This window comes from Harpia harpyja, chromosome Z (assembly GCF_026419915.1).
Source record: "Harpia harpyja isolate bHarHar1 chromosome Z, bHarHar1 primary haplotype, whole genome shotgun sequence".
Classification (NCBI taxonomy): Eukaryota; Metazoa; Chordata; class Aves; order Accipitriformes; family Accipitridae; genus Harpia; species Harpia harpyja.
This window is the reverse complement of record NC_068969.1, coordinates 95,989,533-96,012,988: the sequence shown is the minus strand read 5'-3', so window position 1 is coordinate 96,012,988 and position 23,456 is coordinate 95,989,533. Positions and strand designations below refer to the sequence as shown.

The 23,456-nt window shown below is 41.6% G+C and overlaps 1 protein-coding gene across 4 annotated transcripts in view; it reads right to left on the bottom strand.

The window, feature by feature from the left end:
• Positions 1 to 23,456, bottom strand: part of PDE4D (phosphodiesterase 4D) — a 370,375-nt gene that overhangs the window by 43,255 nt on the left and 303,664 nt on the right. For all 4 annotated transcript variants that reach the window (XM_052775619.1, XM_052775622.1, XM_052775620.1 and 1 more), the window contains exon 6: positions 14,103 to 14,215. In XM_052775619.1, coding sequence (XP_052631579.1) covers positions 14,103 to 14,215 — 113 coding nt within the window. The remainder of the gene's footprint in view (positions 1 to 14,102; positions 14,216 to 23,456) is intronic.

The following is a 23,456-nucleotide window of genomic DNA, read 5'->3' as shown; positions in this document are numbered from 1 at the left end:
ACTTTATCTTCTTGAATCTAAAATTCAGTCATTTCATTTTAAAAATCAAGTTCTGTAAGCAGGGATATACTGAAAGCTGTGCTAGAAATGCCAAGCTCTGACTATGTATCAACCAACTGCATCACCTTCACAGTGGTGAGCTTTAAGAGGTCTCCTATAATAAAGCCTCTGAAACCTTTTCAGCAACAATGAAAGAGCTGCAGAAAATCCCTCCCAGCTAGAAAATGTACATACTAGTTTTTACTGATACTAAGAAAAGAGGAAAAAGCAACTAATTACCAAATTACAAAATACGATCTTACCTGGGTCCAGTATTCAGACATACAAAACCTTGGCCATGCTTCATAGTACAAGAAAAACACAGTCATTTTACTGAGGAATCTGAGCTCTGGGCTTTAAAGTTCATGCATCCAGAGAGATATTCTATGATTTGTCAAATAACTCATCACACTAATATTTCTCAGGAGTAAATGTGCTTATAAATTTTCCAGCCCAAGTTTCTATTGCAAGTGAAAAATAATTTCATTTAAAGACACCCTTACATACTTAATTTAAGTTTTTGGGTTTTGTAAGCTGTCTTCTTGCAAGTTGTGTGTTTCAGAAAACCTCTCACATGCACATACAGAACAGCTTTGCAAATCCAGCAAGTATACTTTCTAGCTTCTTGTTGAGCCACACTAGCCTGCATTTACTCCAAAATGCCACCTTCATCTCTGCTTGTTGCTATGGCCACACTATACGTCAGGCTTGCACTTTTTTCCAGACCTGTTTGTTTATAACAGGCCTAGGTGCTTCCTATTATGATGCCTGCAACAGCACAGCATGCATTTGCAGCACCAGCGGTGGGAACTGGCAGCTGCCGCCGAGGTGATCAGCATGCAGCAGAGGACAGAGATGCTGAGGAATCCGAGCATGCTCCGTGAAACACCGCACACAAGGGCTGCTTCGAGACACATTACACGGCATGCAAATAACGCATCTGGATTTGGTGGAAGAAGTCCTTTTAACTCTAGTTTTCTGTGACAGCAAAAGCTGAACGTGAGTGAGCTAAGACTAAGAAGGGATAATTCCAGGGAACCACATGTTAAGAAAGCAAAAGAAATATGGTATTTCACAAGGTCTCAAGTACCTGTCTGTGCCGCTGGTTCTGAGATGCTGCTATTGAGCATCAAAGAGGTGAGCATTTTAATTCACGTAACAAGAGCGTGGTAAAAAACATCTTTACAAACCTGCTCATCATTAACTTTCAAATAAAATTCTAGTATTTTATAGCTTGTTTCATTCATTTCAGCTACTAAACTGCAAACATTTCGTTTCTTTTATGGGTACTTGTAGGGGATGTCCCTTTGTGCACAGGGAAAACATGGCCAAAACCAAAGGTATGGTAACTCTCACACTACCCACGCATCACTTCTAATGTATCAGGGCTTACCCAGCATACAGCAGGAAACAAAGTCACCAATGCCACATTTGTGGCAATAAAACTTACCAACAATAGGCAAAGATTCACGATGCTGCTGACATACTCGAGAACACCAACCACCTGCAAACCCAGCAGCAGGAAACCTTAAAGCCCAGTTATTATCCTTCAAAAACATTTGCAGAAGCACACAGCAAAGCAAAACTTTTTTCTCAAAAAAAAAGTTAACAAATCTTAAAAAAAAAAAAAATTCACATGTTCCTTATATTTGTCATTACTTAGCACCCATAAAGTTTGGCAAATTTCAAGCACAGGAAATATGTTAACTGCTCAAAAGATCACATCCATAAGAAGTCTATTTTCTACTCCATCTTGCCCATTTTTCATTAAAACATGCTCAAAGATGCTCAAGTCCAAAAGGTCTACTTGGCAGCTTACTTTTCAGTTGTTCCTGCTCTTCAGACTCTTTCTTGCTCTGTTAATGAAACAACACTATCTTGCTATTTCTTTTGTTCTTACACTAAGCCCTATTGTGCCTTCTGCTTACCATTCTTTCCTGCTGGAGCTGCACTACTTTTCCAGTGTCCCAAGGATGAACTTTGTAGAAGTGCTGGTAAAGAGCACAGCCAAGATGTCACCTTGGGTGTTTATCCTTTCTTTGTTCAGATCAGCTCTGAAAGCTAACTACTGCTTCCTTGTGTCAATGAGTACATACGAAGCATATCCTCACTTTGCAAAAATTACTCTTCATTTAGACCACGCTCTGAAGCTCCAATAGGCAGCTGATGTATTATGAAAATCATTGTTTCTACATAGTTTTGGGTTTGTGTGGTGGGGTTTTGGTAGTGGGCAAGAGGCTGCAGGGGTGGCTCCTGGGAGAAGCTGCTAGAAGCTTCCCTGGCTCCAAGTCGGACCTGCCTCTGGCCAAGGCTGAGCCCATCAGCGACAGTGGTAGCGCCTCTGGGAGAACAGATTTAAGAGGGGAAACCTGCAGTGAGTAGTGGGATTGGAATGTGAGAGGAACCTCTCTGCAGATAACCGAGGTCAGTGCAGAAGGAGGGGATGCCCCTGCAGCCCGTGGTGAGACGGCAGGCTGTCCCCCCCCAGCCCATGGGGAGGAGCGGGGGAGCAGATGCCCACCTGCAGCCCGGGGGGGACCCCACGCCGGAGCAGGGGGATGTCCCCGAAGATGGCCGTGACTCCATGGGAAAGCCCACACTGGAGCAGTCTGTGACTGAAGGACTGCAGCCCGTGGGAAGGACTCATGCTGGAGAAGTTCATGGAGGACTGTCTCCCATGGGAGGGACCCCACGCTGGAGCAGGGGAAGAGTGAGGAGACCTCCCCCTGAGGAGGAAGGAGCAGCAGAGACAGGGTGTGATGAACTGACCACAACCCCCATTCCCCGTCCCCCTCCGCCGCTGGCGGGGAGGAGGTAGAGAATTCAGGAGTGAAGTTGAGCTGGGAAGGAGGGAGGGGTGGGGGGGAAGATGTTTTTAAGATTTGGTTTTACTTCCTATTATCCTTGTTTTGAGTTGACTGGTAGTAAAATAAATTGATTTTGTTTTTTCCCCAAGTTAAGTCTGTGTTTTGCTCATGACCATAACTGGTGAGTGATCCCTCCCTATCTCAGCCCACGAGCTTTTCTTTATATTTTCTCCTCATCCTAGCGGGGCCTGGGGCGGGGGGAGGAACGAGCAAACAGCTTTGTGGTGCTTTGTTACTGGCTGGGCTTAAACTACAAAATACATATAAGGAACCTTCAGGGTGAGGTACCTTTCAGTTTACATTTTGCAGTGTGTAATATACATTGATACCTTGAGAAAGAGTAAGAAAAAATATTTGGCACCTTTGTTTCTAGTCCCTGCAGTTAAAATAACTTTTTCAGTACCAACTGGTGCAGTGCTGCCTTCCTGAATCTATTGACTGTTATCAATATACAAGGAGAGAAGTGTATTTCATGATAAAATTTGACCTATCCACTTGGTGGTCCTCCTCTTAAAATCTGATTTATGGTAATTGAAGTATCAGTATTTTTAGTGATTTTGCTCTTGGCCATTAGAAAAGGCATTTCTGTTACAACTGGTCATTCTGAATCGCAAAAATCAAATTTATGAAAACATTAGTATCTCAGCTGGCAGCGTGAGGTTGTCTGTAATTCTGGGTAAAATTATTGCATTAAGGCTGTACAGTCAATCTCGGCCACAAGAACATCAGATAGCCTGGTTTAAATATGTTAACGCCTGCTTGAACAGCTTCTTTCAATCATGTAAGCTAATTCAATTAAAAACCACACATCATTATATCCATCAAACAATACTTCTGGCCTTCTCTATCTGGGGAACACGACTGATGTAGCAGCATGGTAACGAGGTTGCAGTTAACCGTACATTTCCTGTAAGGTCCAGCTCTTTATTCCATAATAAGATGAACATTGACTTTGCTTTACACAACTCTGAAAAACCTGCTTGTAAATTTCTTCAAAAAGACAAACTTCAGGCAAAAAGAAAATGCCACTGGTTAGTATATGGTGCTTATGAGCACAGGCAAGCCAAAGCTACCATTAGCACACGTTAAATTAGTGAGGGAGAATGATGGAGGAGCTTGAAAACCAGCCTGAACTACTGCACATTAAAGTAATTGCTGCCTCATTAACATTTTGCTAACATCTAGCGTTGATGAGAGTGGATTGCCTTCTGACATTGAGGAAACCTGCTAATGATCTCTGTAGCTGAAAAACCTAACTCACACGTGAATGTATACAGTAGGGAACACAGGGAGTCCTGCCACCAAGCCATGCAGACACCAACTGGACAGCACAGCTGAACATGTGAAAGCCGCAGCAAGATGCTCTGAGGTATGTTTCCAGACTAGGACCACCACAAACACATCTTAACCACTACACCTCAGTTCCCCAACCTGCCAAACAGAAATATTTCTTATCTGTAAATGGAGTGACATGAATGTCATGGTATACCACTGTAGCACAGCACAGGCAATTTTTTTTTTTTTAAACATAACTTGCAGTACAAGTAGATTAAAAGGGACCTTTAAGATCTGTGGTGTTTCACAGGTGAAAAGCTAACTCAGCTATTGATGTTGTGTGTTATATATTCTGGGCTGTTTTAAATAGATCCATAAGCTACTTCCAAACATTTATACAAATTAGAGACTATCCTTGACCAGGGAAGATGAACTACTACTATGCAAAACTATGTATGTGTATTAATTGCAAATCTGGTACTTCTTACCTATAAAAAAAGGTCAAAATGAATCAAACTTAACTGGAGGGTCAGCTTCTGGTTTAACTTTCCTTTGTCCTCTTACTTTCCCTCCCCATATAAAACCAATAGCAAAAACGCATAAACCAGCAGCCTTCCCCATAGCCATTATGAGCAGAAGGTTTAGTTCAACATCGTCTTGGTGAGGGATCTTACAGAAGTATTCAGTCAGCTCAGTTTCATTAGCTCATCATATATTAGTGGGTTACAACTTAATTAATAGAAGTAGCAAGCTGTTTAAGTTTTACTTGTAGACAATCTTGTAAACAGGCCCTGCACATCAGCTTGATTCAGTGTTTCTCCGCTGCTTGTGATTTAGAGATGATACTATTGTCTGTGCAGCTCCATTTCAACACCCAGAGCAGGCAACAGGCAGAACTTGCCCTAGCACAGCAGTGTCTCCCTTGGCTGGAGATTCAGATGAAGCAGCAGTTCCCATCGCAGCACAGCTCTGCCACCAGGCACCTAACAGGGCAGCCACAGGGAAGCTGCAGCTGAACTGCTCAGAGGTGAACCCTAGCTCAACAGGCAGGTGCTGGCCACTGCCCTACGCACATGGTTTCAAGGCAGGATGAATAGCATCACTTTCCATCATGCCTTAGCTTGCCTACATTCAGTTTTGCAGCTACAGGGGGACTGGCTGCAAGTTAACTAGAACTGGGTTCTACTTCTGTTGAGATATGCTCTGTTTAAAAAAAAATAAATCAGAACAGGAAATATCCATCCATAATACTCTTAGCTCTATGTTAAGTTTCCTAAACATGGAAAGTTTTGGCAGATGATACCAAAACCACTACTAACGTAACTGAGACAGGAGAACGATTCCTTAGTGCAGTTTCTTTATGAGGCAGAGGCTGAATTGACATTTCAGCAACCACCACATTCATTGTACCAAAACTTTATATAACAGCAGAGGCTCCCTCTTAGTGAAAACACAAAATTTATTAAAAAAAAAAAACAACAACAAAAACACACCAAAAAAACCCCCAGCCACTGCTCTCCGAAATGCTTCATATCTTACAGTCTAACCTTGACTACAGCAGCACACTACTATGAATACAACGCAGGAGTTCTTGGGTCTAGATACTGTCACAAGGAGCCACAAGTATTTAGATACTTATCATGCCTTTCAGTAGCCGTGAATTCCACCTTTATTATTAAGCGAGAGGTTACGAAGTACTCATATCCATGCAAAACCTTTCCTACTACAGTTCCAAGTAACACCTCTGAAAAAAAACAGAATTTTTTATACAGGTCATGAAAAGGCACTTCGACGTTTGCATTTTAACTTGAAATAATTCAACTGCTGAAAAAAGTCATAATTTTCAAATCCTCTATTATGGTGGTTGAAAGTAAAGTTATTTTCCCACATCAAGTCCTAGTAATTTACTCCATAGCATTTTGTCTATATTATTCTGTGCCATTACGCTAAAAGGAAAGAATCTTTCATACTGTGGCATTTCCTATAATTAAAGAGGCTACAAAAAGGGCTGTTTGTGTGCTGGTATGGACCATTTGCTCGTATTCATGGAAAAAATTATCAAGTTATTAGTGACTGGAAAGCTATGCAATCCTAGAAGCAGGTAAAAAGCTGAAAAGTGTTAAATCATAGCAACCCTCACAGAGGCATCATTCCTCTTATGTAGCTCTCACATCCAGGACTTTAAGAAGTAGCGAATGAGACACGCAGAAATCCATTAGGTTTTTTTCTAAAATTTAAAGTACAGACTGAATCTGTGAGATGAAGGGATCATAATTTGTTTTGGAGCCTTGAAATGTCAGTGTTCTTTGAATCAACCATTATGGGTCAACTCTACGCTCCTTTTTGCTGGCGCAGAATGGGATAGCCTGTGTGGTGTACTTCTTTTTGAGAAGAGCCCTGACAAACAGTGGAAGGGGCTCACCCCACCACCCAATTAAGATGTTTCCAAATCACAAATGCCTGCTCATCATGGCCCAGGGAGGCAAACGTTTGCCATCATGTACCCACACAAGGAGAAGGGGCTGCTCACAACTTGGACACCTTGAGCCTCACCCACCAGGTTTGCTTCTTTCTCAGCAACAGACCTACAGCTCTATCATACCACCAAAGCCCACACTTACTATCCTCGCAGAAGAACAGGGTGTTCCGTGATTTTTCTCATTTGGCAGCAACCCAACAGCCCCTATGGAAGCAGCACACGTTTGCACAGAGAAGATTCAACCACTGCCAAACTGGTGCCAACTACTCCATCCACTTCTTTCTGAGAAGATGAAGTGTTTATAAATGATAAAGAGAGGTTGGTGCAAGCCATCTGCACAAGAGCAAGTTTCGCCTGTTATCTTGCTGCAGCATGTCCTTGCACAATACAGCCAGCAAAGTGCTATCTCTTTGTTTTATATATATACACCTCACTCATCACTTAGCCAAGGGCAAGTCTGCTGTTCTCCAAAAGCACGAGTAGTCTTACATGGGAGCAAGTAAGGCTATGCACAGGGAACTGCACTCCAGCCCAGAGGTCTTAAAATCCTTTTGGGCTGCCTTCAGCGCATGGGAAGGGAGGAGTGTGCCTGGGAAGGCAGTCCCTCCTTAGCTCCACAATCCTCTTTTCTCTTGTTAAAAAGTACACCAAAATTGGGGAACCCACAAAAATATGCATTAATTCAAATTCAGGCTCACCACTGTATCAGTATCCCTTTACTCTGTCACTGTACAAACTGAAGTCCTTAATGAATAAAAAATTTCCTGATGCTGCACTCAACAAGCTTTCTCTTGCCAACAGCAGCCCCTTAATTGTAATCTTCATAAGAAGCAGCACTCTAAAGAGCTTACCAAATCCTCGGATTTTCCTAGAAAGACCTGAGAACGTAAGAACCAATTAAACTATCATGTCAGCCAGCTAAGTGCGATGGCATTGCCAGACATTATGCAAGAGGACTGTCACACAAACCCCATCAAGTTTTTCATCTGGATATCAAAGCTCTTTAAATCTGAGAAGCAAAGCAGAGATGCTGCCTGCTCTGCAACAATTTATTCACAACAACAAAAAATTTCTTTTCTACTGTTACGTTTCCAGCACATATTTTTCATGTGCAACAGCTGAAACCCAAGAGAATGACTGATGTTTAAATTCTCTTAAATGGATATGACAACATTATCCTGTCCCGTAATTGGAAACAGGTCACTCTAATCAGTGGCTATGACAGCAGAGGATACAATTTTACTCTGGCTGAGCTTCCATATCTGGAAAAAGTAATCGCAAAAAAATGATGCTCTTACATATGAAATGTAATTTCTGAAGACAAGCTCCTAACCATGCAACGAACCTGTCCCCAAAGTTGGCAGCAAGCATGCAAAAAAGACAACACTAAAAACTAGCCTGTTAATAAAAGACTGAGCCAGTGGCATGAGCCGTGTTTGTTAGTTCTAGACTTGGTCTATCTAGGCTCCCACAAAATTACTGACCACCATAGCACTTAAGCTTTTCCACAGAGTAAGACAAAACAGATGAATGGACTAAATCAGGAGTTGGAGCCTGTCATCAGCTCCATATACTCTGGGCATGGGGAAACCCAGAGAACTGCTGTCAGCCTGTGGAAACACAACGCTGCTTCTCCATCCAGTGGCCAGTGCCTGTGAAGAGCTGCCAAGAGACTGGAGGCACCTTCTGGCCCCTGCTCCTCTTGCCCCAGCGAGGGTCACACAGGAATTCCGGCAGCGGGGCTCTCCCCCGCTCCTGGGAAAACCTGTCTGAAGCAAGTTAGGGAATTTATACATGATCCATTATTTGAACTAAGCAATTAGTTTAGCCTCACTCTTTCCCTGGATATTATGTTAGTCAGCTCCCTGTTGCCTGTGTGAGCCTTTTAGCACTATAAAAGAGAAAAGGAAAAATACTTTTCAGCAGCAGGAAAATGTGATTATAAAACAACTCAAATTGGCAGTGGACTTCAGGAGGGAATGTGAAACAAAAAAAAAGCAACTGAACAGATTTCAAGTTTTCTTTGTTTCCTTCAAGTGTAATTTTAGTTTACATTAAATGTTTACAGGTAGGTAATTTTTTTAAAATAAAGTATCACTAAGATTATTGTTTGAGCATACATAGTGGATGGCAAGTACAGGACCATAAACAAACCAAAATCCCACTAACATTTGTACCAAGTGTTACATTAATGTACTCTCTGGAAGTTCACTGGTTGGTAACACTGATGCTTTGGGCATCTTCAAAGCACTCAAAAATCTCAAAACATTTTTTTTTTTAATAGTAACTAGCACTAGTTACTGTCTGTAAATAGACTTTTGCTTTAATCTGTGAGCATTTGCACATACTGGTATACAAGGTGGACAAGATTATACTTAAAAAGTAGTTTCACAGTTAACATAGTCAAACTAAATAAAACCTAAGTCTTCCTAGCTTTGATACCTAAAAAAGCTTCCTGGAGAAAAGGCATTCACCTAAGTGGGAAAGAAATACCCAACAAATGGCTTTTTCTCTTGTCATTACCATTTATCAGCAAATACTACAAAAACGCTCAACTAAGTTTGTAGTGGGAAAGAAAAACCCAACAAATGACCTTTTCTCTTGTTCACTAACAGTTATCAGCAAATCCTGCAAAAACAGTCATCTGCAGTAGACTTAAAACTGAAACAAAAGCAACATGAGTTGAAACTTTTTCGATATCTAAATTCAGATACTCAAGGCACACAGAAGCAACATACTAGAGATGTTTGCAAAATCATGATTACAGAAGTGAAAATACACTTTTGCATATCAGTTTCATTATAAGTATTCCTCCACTTTTGACTAATTTACAATTAATGCTGTCTAGCAGAAAGTGGTTGCTACATCTTTGTTATTGGCATTCTTCATTTATTTGTTGTCTGTCACAGAATAACTCTCAGATCCAGATTCGGGGACTTAAGCTAGGTACTGCCAAACCACATACTGGGAGAAGACAGTTCTTCTCCCAGAGAACTTAAAATCTATTAATTTTTGCTTCAATCTTGTTTGGCAGAAAAAGAAGAGGGGGTTATTCATTAAAAAGAGCAAATGATTAAAAAAATTTTTAAAAAAATCATTGTGCAACCTGGAAATTTTAAAAAGATCATTTGCTTGTACAAGAGGATCAAAGTGTACCTGTTTCTGAAATTAGAAATCACAGTCAGCAAGCTAGTACCCATGTAAAAAACTATGTTTTTCAACAGACATTACTCACAATTTAGTTTAGCAGAAACTGATATGGGTTAGCATCTCTGGAAATCAGAACAGTTAGATATAGCTAATTATGCCTTGGGATCCTATCTTTAGTGACCCAAATCAGCAAACTATTTCCTAAAATGAATTTATTTCTGTTCAAGTAAGCATCACTCAGAAAAACACAATGATAGAGCCACAGTCCACTGACGTCAGCCAACATTAACAGTACACGGTATAGAAAATCAGAAATAGGTCTCCAAAAATGAAAGACGTTTCAGTCAATTTTCCAAATTTAAGGTGCTTCTTGTTTTCTAGTTTTGGAGCCTTTTAAGACTTTACAGGGTTTCTAGAGGAGTATGAGGACGACAAACTTCCTGTGCTTTTAAAAAGAAGCTGGGATTCTCTTGTTAGTACCCAATTCCAGAAGCTGTTAATTTAAGAAAACACCAAGTACTGCAAGATCCATAACAACATAATGACAATTGACAATACTTTTAAATACTACGTCCTTTCAAAATCAGATTTATTTACAAACTACACCTATGGGTGCATCACAGATCTCTCCATCAGTTACTTCACGTGCAATGCCTTCAGGCACTTGGAAGTCTGCTTATCACAGGGATGGCTGGGAAATGGGACATTGTCTGGATATTACAGTCATCCTGGCATAACTTCAGCAGACAAGCATCATTGCTGGCTTCCTACAGAGCTGACCTAGAGCACATTTTCAAAGTTTTTGGGGTTACGCTTACTGCCAAAACATGCTGGGGCTCATCCGGACATTGTGGAGAGCACCCTGTGCCTACTGCTTCAGGCAATTTTAAGCAGGGAGAAGGCAGCTCTTTTTGTGTATCTGCGTCATCCCACTTTCAGTCATGCAAAGCTGTGAGCTGGCATGTCACCGACTACTGCTAATTGAGCACGAGGGGCATCTAAGCAAAATAAATACCCTTGGACTGGGATATGCTAACACGAGTCCTACACAGGCATTACCAACTTTAAGGGGATTCCACACAGACGCAATTGACAGTTCAGACTGCCAACTTTGCAAAGAGAGGGATTGGAGATAAGACTCACTCCCTGGCCTACTTCAGGCATTCAGGACACACACAATGCTGTTTTCTCCCTGGATTATTTTTTCCTCTGCTATGGCAGCCTTTGCATGATGGGCAAAAGCTCTTACCTGGTGCAGAGCTCAATTCTTATGCCCCCCACCTACTTCTCGCACATGTTCACGTAAATAAGGAAAACGAACACTGATGAAAATGCTTTTACATACAAAAAAAGAGGGGAAAAATAAATAAGGGAAATAGCTGAGAGTCTGGGAAAAAAAAAAAACAACAGCCAACCTTACAGGCTAGTTCTTAAAAGAAACCCAGAGAAAGGGAAAGAGGGAAACACGGTGAGAAGCCATGTTCTGTACCAACAATGATCCTTTTCCCTATTTTCTCACCTTACAGGTGACAGGACTTATTCTGGGGATAGAGAACTGGGTACTCTCAAATATTCATTGCTGTACTGAAGTCTATGTCCTCAGCCTTCAGCAAAGTTTCTCTACTTCAGTTTCTCTATAAACTAAAATAGTATAGTTTGCCTATATGCCTCACCAAGATGTCGCAGTTTGCAGTTATATTACAATAGGAGATGATATATAAATGCCACATACATTTTCAATAATCAGGAATAAAATGATTCTGTAGAACAACCTGTTACATACCTAAAATTAAAATCCTCCTGCACTAATTTTCTCACATTATTATATGGCCTTTCTGGTTTATATTCAAGATTGTTCACATTATGGTTAATAGCACTTATCTACTTTTATTTGTTTAAATCTTCTTTAAAAAAAAAGTAAATCAGTTTTCTTAAAAAAATATAACCAAACAAAAACCCAACAACACTGAAAGATGTTACAGATTTCTATACAAGGGGGACAGATTTCCCAAAAAAGGGGGAAAAAGTTTACCTTAAAAATTGAGTATGACCTGGAAAACCAAACAGCAGCTATTCCTTCCCAATATAGTAATACCAGGCTCTTCCTGAACATTGCAAAATGAAACAGTAAGTAGCAATAAAGTGCTTTAGACATGTATATCCACATTTGACAGATCAAGCAGACTGAGGCAATACATTACTGTAGTATAAAAATTTCAGTCTTGATGTAAAGTTTGGCACCATTCTTACTGACCTTCAAATTAACTATGGCAACTAGGCTTACTGCTTACCCCATATCGATCCCTTCTCTGCATGATCTTATGCTTGAAACAAGAAGATGAAAACCTTTTTCTGAATCACATTTTCCTTTTAATTTGAATAAATGTGTGAAGAATGTTTATCCTGTAATCTGTGGCAAACAATTCTTTAACTAGTTCAAACAAATACAAACAAAACATAGTATCAGATGTACCACCTTTGTGTTTACTTAAAATGCAAAGCAGTTGTCACATTTTATTTTGAAAACAGGTTCCCTTTAGGTAAGAATCTGAATATACTTGGCAAAACTTAAGATGCTTTGATTCACGATTATTTTTATTTTATTCTAAAAACAGCTTACCCCTGTTGTTTATAGAACATACTGCATATCCTATCTGTTTTAGGGAGGTAATATATAAATACCTGAAGAAAGCCCAGGATCTTGTGAAAGAGTGGCTATACAGACATCACAAGTCAGGGAAGCAATAGGTGTTCAAACTTCTTAGCAAGATCAAGCCCTACATGTCAGTCTGATCTTACTCCCTTTGAAACAATGTCCCTAGATGCTAACAGTGCTAGAACAGACTCCGAAACTCTTGACTTTTTAACTTGCCAATACATACACAATACGCCCTGAGTAATGAGCTCTTTCAACCGGCAGTAAAAACTGAAAACACAGTTCTCAGAATAGGGCAATGCCAGGCAGGTAACTCTTAAAACAGAGATTTAATTCCTGCTAAGACTCTCTGAAGAGAAGCACTAGGGATATTACTTTAAGGGACTAAACCACACAAGAGCGCAAACACCTACCTCTTACACGCAGGCAGAGTTGAACATGGGCTTAAAAACAGTCAATAAGAAACAGCAGATATTTGTTAAGGGCTGTCAAAGCAAGACAGCAAAATTTTAAGCAGCCATAAGCAGAGTCAAAACCACTTATTATTTTCTGACTTTAAAGAATCCTAATTGCAACTAAAAATTAAAGTTAAAAGGTGCTAAAATATCGATCAGCTGCTTTCGCAGACCTGAGAAGCAAAATCAGCCTATTTAAAACTTTCTTCTCCTTTCTCATTGTACATGTCGCTCCCCAAACACTCAGTTGATGACAAACATAAAAATAAATTCTGAAGCAAGACAGCAGGCTTATTAATTCGGCTTTAAAAATTAATTCCAGCAATGTAGCTACATACTCTTTGCAAACCAAAAGCATGAAATAAAGTGTACTTATGAATGGAACACGTGGAAACTCCACTTCAAACTGCAAAACAAACACATACACAGATCACAGCAGATACCAGCACATAGTCCCTGGCCAAGGGGCATCCTCAACCTCCAGGAAGGGAAGGGCGGGCGCATTCTGTCTCAGACGCACACCTCTGGATCTGGGTGTCTACCGTGACAATATATTGTGATGGCACCTCGGTTCTGAGCGTGTTCTTTCATAATGAATTGTGTTACGAGAGCTATCAGCATGACTACTTACACTTGTAAGTTTATTTAAAATTCAGCCCGCAGCTCCCCCGGAATCAAAAACTACCTTTATCACCTTTTCCTGCTAGTTTCCACACCATTTTCTAGGACAGGTCGCTAGTCCAGAATGCGGTGCTGTGAAAAGAGCGAGCAACTGAAGGGATTACCGCCAGCAGCCAAAACTTTTTTGTTGAGACACATCGGAAAACTGCGCAGCTTTCCCAGCCCTGCATCACTTTCACAACCTGTCCTGAAGTTTCAGAAAACGGGGTAGGGACCCCAACAGCAGCCTCCCCCGCACCCCAGCGCGCACCAGCGGACTGCTACCTCGGGCGGCAACTTTCTTAGCCCGCGGCGGTTCCACCCAGCGGACCGGACCCCCTGCCGCCCGACACCGGGGTGCGGGGCCGCGGGAGCCCGGCCGCGCCGCAAAGCGCGACCTCCCCCCGGGCTGCCGCGGCGGCCGCGCCCCCCCCCCCCCCCCCCCCGGGCTCGGGCTGAGGCGACCCCCACGCCCGCGCCCGTCCCACGCGGTGGGAAGGGCCGGGGCGCCGGGCTCCTACCTTGTTCGAGGCCATTTCGCTGACGGAGTGCCTGGTCTGCAGGGTCTCCAGCTGGTCCAGGCACCAGTCCAGTTCCTCCAGGGTCTCACTGGCCAGTTTTTGGTAGGCCTCCTCTGCGAAGAGATAGGGAAAGGCGTACTCAGTTCGCAAGCGTTTCACAGGGCTAGCGGGGAGCTCCAGCGGGTCCATCCTCCGCTGCCCGGTGCCCACACATGAGTGCTGCTCCCTCATATTGCCAGCCCGGGCAGCGGGCGGCGCGTCTCTTCCCGCGCTCCTCTTCGGAGCCACGGGGTCGGCGAGCGGCGGCGGCGGCGGCAAAAACTTCCCGCCGGCCGGGCTCGCCGCCTGACTCGCCTCGCCTGCCCGCCCCGGGGCCGGGGCACGGGCCGGGACCGCGGCCGGCCGCGGCGCCGCCCCCTCGCGGGCAGCGGGGAGCTCCGCGGGCGCGCAGCGGCCCCGCGGCGGCGTGAGGCCGAGCCTGCCGTCGGCCGGGCGGCACAGGCGGGATGAATCAGCGCGGCCGCCCGCTGCGGCCACCGCGCTTCCTGTTTTCGCAGCTTCGCCGGTGGCAGGGCTGCCGGAGGGGACCCGCCACCCCCCCCCTCCCGCCCCCGGCGGTTTCTCACACACGCACACGCTCACACTCTCTCACACTCACACGCTCTCACACACATCCCGCCGGGAGCCGCCGCGGGGCGGGGAGCCCCGCAAAACCCGGCGCGGACCCCACCGCGCCGCCCGCAACCCCCGGTGGCGCTGAGCCGTCGTCCCTGTATTTTCTTACTTACCCACTGGGGTACCATGAGAACGGCTTGGTTAATGTTTATATAAAGCGTGGGGAAGACGTAAAAACACGTGTAAGTACTCGGGATAATGATGACCTGCTGAAGCACCAGCTGTTAAAGTTGGAGTGTTCAAGTAACTGTGTGTGTGTGTGTGTGGAAGTAAGTAAGCAAGCAAGCAAGCAACCAACCAACCAAAAAAAGGGTTGATGAAAGTTTTGGAACTGGACGCAGCAACACAATATGGGAAATGGACCCAATAATGGCATGGAAAGTCATGGCTTCACCAAAATTGCGGTATGTCACATTGGAGCTAACTGTCTTAAAACTTGCAGAAGTTTAACTTACAGAGTGGAAGACATGCCCTTCTTCAATAACCCTCCAACGGCAGGAGATCAGTTGGTATGCAAATAACTTCAGAAAAATAATCCCATGTCTAGGGTGTGAGCCTTACCTACAAAGCCTGGCTAATTTTTTTTTTTTTTTCTGATGTAGATCAGAAGGGGAGAATGCTTCGCCACACTGAACACATAGCTGAGAGAGTTTTAGCCCAGGCATGCTGTCTTGCAAGCTGTGTATGCGAAACACCAAGCTTTGAAACTCCTGGCATGGATGCTTCTGGATCAGCTCTGTGCAAACATAACTCCAAGGTAGAGAAATGTTTGTTCAGTGGGCTTGTTAGTGCCATCTAAAACATCTCCCTTAACTTGTTTCACATCAAATTAACCTTATTTTCAAAATGTCAGACAAGCAAAAAATCAGGCAAACAAATTAACTAAAGCTCCTTTTCAAATAAAACACCCCAGCACTGCCAAATAGCTCAGTGCATTACTGTTCAACATCTAGGATACTAGGTTCATAACTTTTTACATTTCAGAGCACATGCTCAAAAACTTCAGGTTCCTTCACAGCTGTTAAACTTTGCATACTTGTGGCTATTGCAAAAACACTCCACGATTTTGAATAATGTCCATTCACCCCTGGAAAAAGGCAATGCGAGAAGAAGTTTGGACTGAGATTAATTGGCAGAACCATTTGAAGAAAATTTTGCAGTGCCTGCCCGTATCATCATTAACCTGCCACTTCAGCAAACACAACACTAACCGATAGTCAACAAAAACCATCCCCACTGAATGGTAAACACTGTCTTTCAGACGTGTCATACTTACTATAAATGCTATCTGATCCAAAAGAATTCCCCTGGCAAATAAAGTCAGGATTTTCCAGCCTGTTTATCCATCAAAAGAGAATCTTGTGACATTTTGCAACACAGCAGAGATCACAGCTCACTAGTTCTTGAACATGACTGCTTTACTGACCTCACAGTGTATATTCCATCAAGATCAGTACTGGAAATAGAAATAACTGTGTTTACAATATGTTTGTAAGTGTACTGCATTAAGTGCTTTTGATAAAGCCGAGATGCAGTTAACGTATGCATAGTTATCTGATGACCTTATACAATGATTTCATTGAGGATAAAATGCATAATGAAGTGATGTAAAATGCATCTGTATGATGTTACTTTGTTGCTACCCTTCAGCCTGCCCTACAGCCTTTCTTGAAAATCAGATATTGGGAAACTTGAGTTTTTCTTCACAAGTAAACATCATCCCTTCTAATACTTAAGCGAGTAAGAGGGTAAGGTTTTTCCGAGAAGTATGAAAACAACAAAATAAACTGAGGAATACCATATTTAGGTGAAAGTAATAAACTGCTCAGTTTGTAATTTTAAAGCTTATTTTTCTTATTATCCATGTAGCAATAATATATATTACCAACAGCACCTTACATTCAGGAATCTTTATCTACTATCTACCTTCCCAATACATCTCAAAGCACATTAGAAACCAGAATTATCACTCACAAGAAAGTCCCATTGCCCTTAGGATGTTTCTCAGGAGCTGCCGTTTCTGACTCCCACACTTCAAGTGTCTGTGGCTGCTGTGGGGACCCGACTCACCGCTCGGACTAAGTAAACTTCTGATGGCCAACGCTAGGCTAAAGACTTACTGGACTCAGCACCTCCTGCCAGTTCTCAGATGATTGCAGAGCGGTCAGGCTAGCCCTGATAGCTTAAATGGAAATAAAAGGGTTCCTAACTGGTGACAAAGTACCCATCAAACAAGCACGCCTGCTTTGTTCCCGCAGTTCTGAAGGGCAGAACAACCATAGGAAAGCTTTTTTCTAAACAGTACTGAAGCTCTAAATTTGGCCCACACTTTTGTTGTTATACAATGTGGTGGAAAATGTCGAGGTTAACAGCTTTTCAAGTGTAACACCCTGTCACCACTAAGCTAAGAATAAAAAAATAATTAGCAACCACAGAGCTTTAACAGTCTCACAACATTGTTTCTGACCTCTGCATTACCTATAAGGTAGCACCCTGTAATTATTCCCAGCCAGGACTGATCTACTTACCAGTTTTTTTGGTATAGGCACATGATCAAGCTCCCCGCTAGCCCCCCCCCCCCCCCCGATGATGAAGTCCTAAAACAGATTAGCCTTTGTAAATGAGAGGGGTTTTGAAATTTCAGAGGTTCTTTTTATACCTCATTAGGCTTTAATAAGGAGAGAAATACAGTTTAACATCAGTTGCTTTAAAAATTTACCTGTTATTTCATATACGCTTCTAGAAAAAAGGAAGTGACAGCAAATGTTCTCTTTACAGTATCACTACAATTCCACCACATACAGCTTTCAGTATGGTGCATAGAAAAAACAAACGAAAGGCTGGCAGAGAGAAAAAGCTCAGCCATAATCATTTGGCACTGCACACCTGTTTTTTTAAAACGGGTGTTATACTGTGTGGTTTATTATAAAAGACTTGATTCTTAGCACAGCATCTAACACACCACCAGAGAGCGCTACACTTGCATTCACACCCTTATTCAGGAACAACTTCTGTTCAAAATTTTCAGAGAGGAAAATTACTACATGGCAATAATTAGGAATAGTGTCCACTCTACTTATCAGTTCATCATGGTTTTCATATATGCTGTCCTACTATTCCCAGAGAACAAAAAGCAATAGTAGACTTTTCTACTAGCATTCAGCAAGAGCACAGCCAAGGCCTTTGAGCACTATGTTGCCTTAAAATTGGAGTGTCTTGGTGGCAAGACAAGGTCACCGCCAAACATTGGCATGATCCAGATAGGCTTAGCATGTGTATTGTCTTTTGGGGGTGCAGGCAGCTGGAGGAAGCTCTGGAAACCTCCAGGCTACTCTAAATGAAGACGAGCTGAAGATCTGCTGTAAGACTCAGACCCTGGACATCTAGCCTGAATTTTGTGAACGTCTTTTTGCTCTTCTGCCTAGTGTAAGCTTGAAGTTTGGAGCAACAGAATTGCTGGGCCAAGAGTTTCAGTTTCTCTTAACTACTACAGCATTTAAAAAAAAATCCTCTGTGATTCAAACTACAAATTTTTCTGCAAATGAGGATGTTAGTACTTACAGCCTTAACTGATGGCCTATATATTGAAGTGACTGACATTTTGGTCAATGTTGGTACCTTCGATTAAACATAGCCATATTAAAATTGATTGAGTGTAGAAATAGCATCCATTTTCTTAGTCACCCATTTTACAACTGAAAAAAAAATAATTTGTTTTTAGGTTTTACTGAGAAAAAAGTAAATATTGTCACTTAAAAGGCTATCTTTGTGGAGTGTTCATCTGTCTTACTGTTGATAAAATGTAATTATGAAAGATATTTTTGTTTAACATCTAGAAATTTGCAGACATCCCTCCAAAATCCCAAGTAAAAAAAAAATACTCTTGATCAGATTTTGGAATGAGCATCTGGGAAGACAACCCAGCTGCAGCAGATTTCTTAGAAACTGTTTTGATGGTGTCACTCTGAACACTCACTTTCTTCCATGCCAGGAATCTCTCCAAGTTTCCACTCTAGTGAAGAAAAATCCTTTGTACTGTTTAGTACCAGTTAGTAGCCTTATGCAGATGGATCGTGTCCATATGACCAGGACTAGTCTTCTTTCAGGATGTGATGATCTGCTGGACTCCCCCAATGTGCTGCTTTATGCAATGCCAGTAGCACCAGTCTTAGGCTACAGAAACTGCCTCATCTCCTTGAACAGAGAATGTAGTAACCTCCAGGAAACAGTAGGAGCAAAATGATATGTTACGCATAACTTGTCAAAATGCTTGACTACACTTATAAAAAAGGACCACATAAAGAGATACACAGACAAGACACACATTAAATGAGGATCTAGGAAAAAAGGTGGTGTTTTTTTCCCCAACATTTTGTATTTGTTTCATGGTCTCAGAGAAATCCATATAAGCCATATAACAATCTCTCTATAGCCTAAGACTGTATTTCAAGGGCAAAGGGATGAACAACATGTGTTTATATTCTTACAAAATCAGGTAACAAGAAGGCTGCAGGTATCTACAAAGAAGTTACTGGGCTCTTGGAACAGGCCTATTATAGTTAGTTCAAAGTAAATAAGGCACTTTTGACTCTATTTATAAGAGAAGAACTGTATCATTAGGCTCTTACTATGTAGTTCAGTTTCACTGCGTGGGGATGGGGATGTTACTTGTGCTGGCTTCCTCTGTTTTTTTCTGTTACACATTTGGTCTACTTCTCGGAAAAAGCTTTGGAACGGAGTTACTCATACTGATATAATTTGTTCTAGAGTCTAGAAGTGTTTCTGTATTAAGTATTTCCAAATTCATCCTCAGAAACAGTCTTGCGATGCCAGAGTAGTACAGCAGACTATCAGAAAAGTACCCTTCACTGAAGACAAGCAGGGAAACACACATTTAGTACATATAGCGTATTTAAAATTTACTGCTTTAGTGACAGAGCACATCAAAATGTTTGCAGTGTGAATATTTAAATCCACTCTTTGCTCTTATCAAATATCCAACATGGCCAAATGAGTGTTCTTCTGTTACCACACATCCCTACCCAGTGCTCCCTTCCCCTTTGACTACTTTGGCAAACGACTAATACATTCCTTACTCCACTGCCTGTAAGAATCTGCCAGAAGGACCACTGTCACTCACTCACTGGTGAAAAGAAGCAAGCCCTTCCACCAAGCAATCAACCTTGCTCAAAGTAAAGAAAAAGAGGAAAGCTCTTGATTTTCAAGTAGCAAAATGTCCTTTGCATGCATTTTTAGTGCTTTCTTTTCGTGAACAAACTGCATTTTGAGAAGAGGTCTGTTTATTTTTAAACCTCCTTTTTTCCCAACAGTTGTTAATTGTGTTGATTCTGTACTCTGAGGCTTCTGGGCAAGGAGTTCAATAATGGATTCATTGCTCAAGCTGCTTTCTTATCCTATTTCTTGTACCATACAAAAAATATTTTTTCTACGTGAGAGGATATATCCTCAAGATCAGTTCCCCCTGTAGCTGTAAAACTGTTTCTGAGGAGGATACTGCTGTGGATTTAACATAATGAGAGAAATGAGAGATTTTCAAAGTAGAACAAAATTAGAGGCAACGAGCACAAACTGAAACACAGGAGGTTCCCTCTGAACATCAGGAAACATTTTTTTACTGCGAGGGTGACCAAGCACTGGGACAGGTTGTCCTGAAAGGTTGTGGAGTCTCCATGCTTGAAGATCTGAAAGACATCTGGACAAGGTCCTGGGCAACCTTCTCTAGGTGGCCCTGCTTGTGCAGGGGGATTGGACCAGATGACTTCCAGAGGTCCCTTCCAGCCTCAATCATTCTGTGATTGTGTGATTAAATTAGGTGTTGAAAAAATAAAAGCCATTTTGGCAAAAAGTGGGTGGCTTAAATAGCCATGCTGTCATGTTTGCTGTTCTGTAATAGTCTCCAACCCTAATAGAAGGGAACAAAGGATATTACATTGTCCCCATCAGGATTTTGCTGAAGAGCTCAACTCATAACATATTATTCTGGGCATTACGATGAAAACAAGAACTACGACTCACTAAATTTATATGTATAAAACTTCACTGTTAAAAAGACCTACTAACAATTTTGTTTTCCTACTTTCTTAGAACATATGATCAGAACACAAAGGAATAGCTCAAGTTTTTGCCCAAAATCAATACAAGCCCATTAGAAACCATCAATTTCACTTTTAAGCAGATCAGTGCTGGTTTCGTTTGAGATGTCAATAGCTCCAAGACCCAGAGACTCTGTTCTGTCACAAAATCTTTATTACCAACTGGAACTTGTTTAGATACAGCTGAAATGTGAAAATTAGGAGTCCCATCTGGGAAAGAATTTCAAGATCACTGTTTGATTGTGAGAGTTCCTCAAAAACCTTACAAATGCATATTCAGAAATCACTGCAAAATAAAATAAAAATAAGGATATCTCTAAATACCAGAACTAACAAAGTTTGTTACCCTAAGCATTTGTGTCTCCTGGTTGATTTGACTTCTGAACTTCACAACACCCAATGGTGCAGCCTGAGCTCACACTATATTAAAAAACTACAAATGCCAAAGTTTAGAAGAAGCTTCAGCTGGTCTTTGCCAAAGAAACCTCAGTAGAATTCCTGGTGTCTGATAAAATGGGAAAGCCAAATGAAAGCTTTCCAAGAGTTGAGGCATTCATATTGGCTCTTCTCCATCTAGATCCTCTGATGTCTAACAAGAAATGTGCTCAAACTGCAGGTTTTTTTCTTAAAAGGCAGTATTAATAGGCTCCTCTATAAAGTTGCCCATTTTTACATAATTTATATTTAATAAATTTCATAAATCACCACCTCACTATCAGATTTAGCTAACAATGGTCAATGGTTTCAAAAGTTAATAGGTGGCTGTTAGTAATACAGATCTATATCCTAAGGAAAGCACTCTAAAAATGTCACGAGGATTTCTGGTCGTAGTTCTAATTTGAACCACATTTGCATGATATCGATGATAAATGAACTGATGGCAAGAGAGAGCAGCTAGAGACAGGCTTTACCTCAGGGCCCTGGAGATTGCAGGAGAGAGGAAACCTCTCAGCCTTGCCCCGGCTCGGTAGCAGGAAGCCTGCTCTCTTTCCAACAGAGCAAAAGGAGAAATACAAGAACACGCAACTTCATTAACCTTCATTCCTGAGAACAGCAGAAAGGGCAGTAGCAGGAATGAATCTGCCTCCTTCCCTTTTATGAAACTGTTCTTACCTTCACACCCAGTTAGCTGGGGTATATTTACATGGCACAAATGGGCTACACTTTTGCAGTCTTCCCTAAGCTAAGAACACAGGCAGCCAATAAACATGGCTTTTAGCTTCAGTATTTATGTAGTCTTTAATGCTTCCTTCTCAGGTCAAGTGACATCTGAATCAGCCTTTGGGCTAGCAGCACACTCCATATCACTGGACTCTAGTGCCCTGCTAAAGACAATGGAAAAATGTGAAGTTCCTATCTGAATGGGTACTCTTGAAGGATTATTCCCAATGAGTATGTGCTGAATCAGACCCTCACTCTACAAAATCTATAGATCATCTACTGCATCTCCTTTAAAATGCCATGCTTACCTGACACCGCAGAAGAAGTGAATAATTTTTTTACCTACAAATTGTAAGACTAAGGAGGTGGATAAACTTAGTTTGGTTTTAGATAATTCTAACAGAACCTTTACTGTTATCATAAATATTTTTATAATCTCTTTGGTTTAGTGCCATTGCTTATTAATATATTCAAAATATTTAAAATATTGTTATTGTAGTGCCTAAGAACCCCATTCAGGATTAGATCTCATAAAATAATAGATCGTGCAATTACACCAAAACTGTGGGTCATCTCCCCTAGTTTTTTTGAGCACAATCTCACTTCCATATTTATGCTGGGTTTAAGTTAACACTGTTTCCACTGGTTTCATTTTTGGCTGTTGCAGAGGAACACAAACACTCCTTTGGAAGTCAGATACACCCCACTATTACTGGATTTATGTCATAGATAAGAAACCTACAGTTTAAACTGAATAAACTGTTAGTCATACAATTTCTTTATGCCGGACGAGTCAATCATTATTTCTGCTACACTTCTGTGTCATATTGCCTCAGGAAATTATCCCGGAGGCTACTAACCCTCGAGCTGACATTGTAAGTAGCAGTCACTGTTTCTGTGGCTGTAAAAGGCCAGGATAGGAGACAGTTTGTTTTGGATGACAGGTAGGCAACGGACAAACGTCATCCAGCAAAACCACAAGACAGCTCAACCTGCTCCTCCACGCGTCAAGTTGAAAACTTGACAAACACTGTGTCAGTCTTTCCCTTACAGCAAATTTCAGCTCTTTCACAATATTCATTAACAGTTCATTTCCCTGAAACCCACAGAAGGATTTTTTTTTTTCCCTCTTATTTTCTTTTAGAAGCCCCGCACCAAATGCTCGGCATTGATTTATGTGGTGCCACACTCTTTCATATTAACTGATGACCTGCCCCTAATTTTTAGGTAGATGAAATAAAAGAAATCAAAAGTAGTGTAAGAACAAAAAGCTTCAGGTGAGATACATTACAGTAATGATGAATCCAGCTTATTCTGGAGCTTTTTTTTAAGAAAGATTGCCCAACATTTTCTTTTCTCCTCTCATGTATATAGGTCCAAATTAGAACTAATGGGAAACTTTCTT